The 6008-nt window shown below is 44.8% G+C and overlaps 1 protein-coding gene across 1 annotated transcript in view; it reads right to left on the bottom strand.

Moving 5' to 3' along the window:
• LOC145504748 (NBPF family member NBPF19-like) overlaps positions 1-6008 on the bottom strand; it is a 363203-nt gene that overhangs the window by 113486 nt on the left and 243709 nt on the right. Inside the window, exons 76-81 of the mRNA XM_081486054.1 lie at positions 5625-5676; positions 4807-4982; positions 3503-3554; positions 2404-2618; positions 1122-1173; positions 304-479 (exon numbers count right to left, since the gene is read on the bottom strand). Of these exons, the coding sequence (XP_081342180.1) occupies positions 304-479; positions 1122-1173; positions 2404-2618; positions 3503-3554; positions 4807-4982; positions 5625-5676 (723 nt within the window). The remainder of the gene's footprint in view (positions 1-303; positions 480-1121; positions 1174-2403; positions 2619-3502; positions 3555-4806; positions 4983-5624; positions 5677-6008) is intronic.

Raw genomic sequence — 6008 nt, 5'->3', positions numbered from 1 at the left:
GAAAAAACAGTCATCTCCGGACACCTGCACACATACAAGTGAGTGAGTGTGTCACAATAGCCTTGAGCCATGACCTAACTTGGGGCCGGACCCGTAGGCTCCACCTGAATGAAGAAGACAGCATAGCTTCCAGACTCACCTGATGTCTGTACTTAAAACTCTACCACAGAGTCTCATCCAAATCACTGTCTACAGCGCTTCCAACAGGGATGACAAACCTCAGCACCCCAGAGGTGGGGAGTACGAAGCGTACAGAGTCTACCTGGGCATATAGGTGGAGTTCTATCACAAGAAAATACTCACTGGTTACATCCCGAGCATAAGACACATCCACGTCCTCAGGTGAGAAGATGGCATTGCTCCGATAAGGCCAGAAGGAGTCTGACAGGTCAGGAAGAACTGAGTAAGTCAGGTAGTGTTCATCTAGAGAGTCCTGTGGGACTCCATTCTCTATCATCTGTGGCAGCTGTCTGTTGAACCTGGTGGGGAGGGACGGCAAAAGATTAAGCCAAGACTTATCAGAAACTGTACAGTCCTATCTGGTTTTGATGGAATGTTTGAGTGGTGAAGCCAAGGTTCTGATCCATGACAGGGAGAAAACTCTGTTTTGTGTGTGAGACACAGCGTGGTTTTACAGGGGCGGAAGAGAGAAAAAGCAGTAGGTGCTCAGTGGTCTGACCAAATAACAGGCTGATGAACAGACAGATTTCTCTGTGATGGTACAGTCACGCCTCACATACAGGGACACGGAGTAGTGGCTTTCACACTTCCACTTACATGGCATTGACATTACTATGACACACATGCCAGCATGCTAACACCAAACATATAGCAGATATGCATCTCACTCTAGAAACCACACCTGATATAAAAATTGAGTGCAAAAACATCACTCTGACTTAGTTCACCTGGGTCGACTGACTTGGGGTTGAAACTTGACCAGTAAATAAGAAATTGGAAACAATACAAGTACCACAGTGAAAGCAGAGAACATTATGAAAAAGAATAATAGTGGTGGGCAAAACTGACGACACAATATATTCAGCACTTTCTGTTTTTCCCCGCATCAGAGGTCTGCAGAGGTTATCACTGTACAGGAGCCCACAGATATTCAAAATTACCTCGGGGCCCCAACCGCTGCTCCTTTCAGGTCATCGAGACCATTCTGGTTTTCTGCAAAGAAATTAACAGAAGAGTTATGTCAGGCAAATGCCTTTCCAAAACGCCCAATCCTGTGCCTATCTTCAGAATGTGGTAACAGGCTATTGAGACAGAAATAATCCAGGAGGCCCTAGAATGAGCCTCAGAAGAAGGCACTGGGTTTCCTTCTTGAGCCATTGGACAAATTTCCTTGATATGATATGTCATCGGCAGAGTATCCTGATCCCCAGTCTGTGCAAACAGCTAAATATATCCTTTTCCCCACAGTTCCTGGGGAACAACTTAATTATATCCTCAGCCTGCTATAATACTCAGGCTTTTTTCATCTGAAATGTTGTTTATTAATGGGATAAGTGATTTCACACTGAGATTAAATGGGAGTGGAATCCACACACCATCAAGTCAAATGAATCTCAAAGCTGCAAACAGAGGCCATTCATCAGGTTGGGAAGTTCCAGGGCCCTGTCTTCCCTCAGAGCTGCTGCTGCTGCTGCTAAGTCGCTTCAGTCGTGTCCGTCTGTGCGACCTCATAGACGGCAGACCACCAGGATCCCCCGTCGCTGGGATTCTCCAGGCAAGACACTGGAGGGGGTTGCCATTTCCTTCTCAATGCATGAAAGTGAAAAGTGAAAGTGAAGTCGCACAGTCGTGTCCCCATGGACTTCGCGACCCCATGGAGCCTACCAGGCTACTCCATCCATGGGATTTTCCAGGCAAGAGTACTGGAGTGGGTTCCCATTGCCTTTTCCGTTACCTCAGAGAAACATACCAAAAACTGACAGTGCGCATTACCTTCTGCTATCAGAAACTTCGAACAAGATAAGTCCAAGGAAAAGAGAGAGGCTATGGGTTGACAGACGTGAACGAAAGTCGTGACACCTCCAAAGAAATAAACAAGACTGCAAAAAGCCTTGGACAGGTGTAGGAACGCAGGGACATTACCCAGAAATGACAATTAAAGCATTTCCTGTGAGATAAGAGGTTCATTCAAAATTAGGAAGCCTTTGTACCTCCTGTGCCACAATTGCTAAGGTTCATGTGAGTCTGGCTGGACCACCTTGGGTAGAGCGGTTTACCCCAGGGACAACCATGACAGGGAACTTAGAAAAGTTCATTCATAGAATGTCTCATTTTAAATGCAACTATAGAGTCTGGTTCAAATCAGGCTTCAGTATGGAAGCATAGGGTCTATCAAACGGGATCATTCTCCCAGAGTAGACTAACAGATATATCGAAGACTACCTGGGAGACCAGTCGAAATTTCATCCTCTTCAGCATGAGAGCAACCACAGGCTCCATCCATGGCAGACTCCACATTCTCTTCATCAAATGCAAATTTTCCATCACTGGAAGGCTGGTTGCAGGCAGAACCTTCCTGGAGAGTGGAAGGTACTGAAACACATTCATCTTGGGATTGCTGGAACACCACCTTCTTTTCAACATCCAGCAAGTTCACGCTGTGTCAGGTGGAGAAGGGATGACAGAAAATTAAGAGGATTCGACCCCAAGCTATCTGGCTGGTTTTCATGACAGGCATTGAGTTTGCTCACAGAAAGCAAAAGAGCAGTCCCCTTAAGGAGGGAAGTAACTCCTCCTGATGTGGAGTGGAGTGTGGGTGCCATGGGGTAGGAGAGAGACAGCAGGTTCTCTGGGCACTGGGCACACAACCAGCGGTTGAAGGAGGAGATGGAATTTTCCCTACATGCTAACGTCACCACCCCCAGCACACACAGAAGGCAGGGACAGTGGTTCAGACTTTTCTGCACAGATTGTATTGATCTGGATATCCTGTGTCCAAGTGAACACAGCTTTTAAGAAGTTAAAGATGTGTTTGAGTTTGGACTCTATTCCATTCAATTTTAAAATATTTCTTGGCACAAATATAGCTTCAAGATCAGTTTTTCAGAGTTGGAGAAAAAGGAGGTATAGACTAGATATTCTGCCTTCAAGAACTATTTTTTTCAATATTTTGTTGTAATATGAATATCGTTCGATTTTCCTCCCTTGAAATCAAATATTTACCAACATGCTGATGCCAAACCAGTGTAAGACCCATAGGCTCTCACCCTACTTTACCCACTCAGGAGAAAACACACGAATACAGGAACTCCCAGGTTTAGTTATTTCACCTGGGACAACTCACTGTACATTACTAAACTTGAAGGATTGAAAAACTGAAACGCACAAACTTGTGAAACATAAATAGACAACACTACTAAAGAGATACTTGCTGCTGCATGAATAGATGAAAGAGTTATATAGAGTACTTTCTATTTTTCTCTGGATCTGAGGTCTCCTGCTGTCACCACTGACATTCACAGCCCACAGATTTTCAAATTACCTGGGAAATGAGAGCTCTTGTCCACTCACTTGCTTGTGATCGTTTTCATTGTCTAGTAGGAAATTCAGAGACAGCAGGTCATAAGAAGCAAATCAGATCTCACACATATCTACTCAGGAAACACATATACAACAGGGACCTTAATATTCTAATTGTAAGAACATAATTCTTTAGCAAAGATATTCTAGGACACTTAAGTCGTATGAGAATTAGACTGGACTGCTTCCAGACCCATCGAGGAAATTTGCTGATTGATCTGGTATCTCTCCCAACAGCCTTCGTTCTGAGTCTGTAGAAGCACTTAAAAATGTATTTTCCACAGAGATGCTAGAAAATGAGCTGAGTTATTTTCTAGAATTATTTCTATAGTGCTGCTTGGTCCCATCAGACTATGTGGTTGTTGATGGTTTAGAGGAATTTATACTTGAGACTAGAGTGATGGGTGAATTGTGAAAGCGTTAGCCGCTCAGTAGTGGCGGTCTCTTTGTGACCGCATGGACTATAGCCCACCAGGCTCCTCTCTGTCCATTGAATTCTCCACCCAAGAATACTAGAGTGGGTGCCATTCTCTTGTCCAGAGGATCTTCATGATACAGGGATTGAACCTGGGTCTCCTGCATTGCGGGCAGATTCTTTACCATCTGAGCCACCAGGGAAGCCCAGTGAAATCTATTAACCTTCAAATCAAAAAGAATCTTTGGTGCTACACAGAAACCATGACCATTTGAAGCTGGAGGAACTGCCAGAGCCCAGCCTTACTTCATGGAAACATCCAAGCAAGGCAATGGGACAGTTGTGTCTGTCTTGGTGTCAGATACCATCTTAGCTAAGACCTGCCAACATCGAGAAAAGGGAGACTGGGGCTGAGCGCAGTAAAACACATGATGGAAATCACCTCTCCTTATAAAGAGGCAAGTCTGTCATCACTTCTGGAGAGGCCACGAACATTGACAAAAATTTAACTCATTGCGGGGAACAACACACTGGCTCCAAACGAGTTCTGACAGACACCTCCTGTGGATTTCCAGCTGAGGTGGTTGAGAGTTGTCACAAGTGCTTTGTGTCAAATGCCTGATACTGGGGTCAGGGTGACAGAGACAAGCCCGGAGCCAAAAAATGAATGAGAGCTCCCTGACCCACCTGATGTCTGTACTTAAAACTCTACCACAGAGTCTCATCCAAATCACTGTCTACAGCGCTTCCAACAGGGATGACAAACCTCAGCACCGCAGAGGTGGGGAGTACGAAGCGTACAGAGTCTACCTGGGCATATAGGTGGAGTTCTATCACAAGAAAATACTCACTGGTTACATCCCGAGCATAAGACACATCCACGTCCTCAGGTGAGAAGATGGCATTGCTCCGATAAGGCCAGAAGGAGTCTGACAGGTCAGGAAGAACTGAGTAAGTCAGGTAGTGTTCATCTAGAGAGTCCTGTGGGACTCCATTCTCTATCATCTGTGGCAGCTGTCTGTTGAACCTGGTGGGGAGGGACGGCAAAAGACTAAGCCAAGACTTATCAGAAACTGTACAGTCCTATCTGGTTTTGATGGAATGTTTGAGTGGTGAAGCCAAGGGTCTGATCCATGACAGGGAGAAAACTCTGTTTTGTGTGTGAGACACAGCGTGGTTTTACAGGGGCAGAAGAGAGAAAAAGCAGTAGGTGCTCAGTGGTCTGACCAAATAACAGGCTGATGAACAGACAGATTTCTCTGTGATGGTACAGTCACGCCTCACATACAGGGACACGGAGTAGTGGCTTTCACACTTCCACTTACATGGCATTGACATTACTATGACACACATGCCAGCATGCTAACACCAAACATATAGCAGATATGCATCTCACTCTAGAAACCACACCTGATATAAAAATTGAGTGCAAAAAAATCACTCTGACTTAGTTCACCTGGGTCGACTGACTTGGGTTTGAAACTTGACCAGTAAATAAGAAATTGGAAACAATATAAGTACCACAGTGAAAGCAGAGAACATTATGAAAAAGAATAATAGTGGTGGGCAAAACTGACGACACAATATATTCAGCACTTTCTGTCTTTCCCCGCATCAGAGGTCTGCAGAGGTTATCACTGTACAGGAGCCCACAGATATTCAAAATTACCTCGGGGCCACAACCGCTGCTCCTTTCAGGTCATCGTGACCATTCTGGTTTTCTGCAAAGAAATTAACAGAAGAGTTATGTCAGGCAAATGCCTTTCCAAAACGCCCAATCCTGTGCCTATCTTCAGAATGTGGTAACAGGCTATTGAGACAGAAATAATCCAGGAGGCCCTAGAATGAGCCTCAGAAGAAGGCACTGGGTTTCCTTCTTGAGCCATTGGACAAATTTCCTTGATATGATATGTCATCGGCAGAGTATCCTGATCCCCAGTCTGTGCAAACAGCTAAATATATCCTTTTCCCCACAGTTCCTGGGGAACAACTTAATTATATCCTCAGCCTGCTATAATACTCAGGCTTTTTTCATCTGAAATGTTGTTTATTA

The sequence above is a fragment of the Giraffa tippelskirchi genome, chromosome 5 (genome assembly GCF_054371585.1).
Source record: "Giraffa tippelskirchi isolate mGirTip1 chromosome 5, T2T-mGirTip1v1.2.pri, whole genome shotgun sequence".
Taxonomy (NCBI): domain Eukaryota; kingdom Metazoa; phylum Chordata; class Mammalia; order Artiodactyla; family Giraffidae; genus Giraffa; species Giraffa tippelskirchi.
Note: the sequence above shows the minus strand (reverse complement) of the source record. Positions and strands in the feature narration are given on the sequence as shown.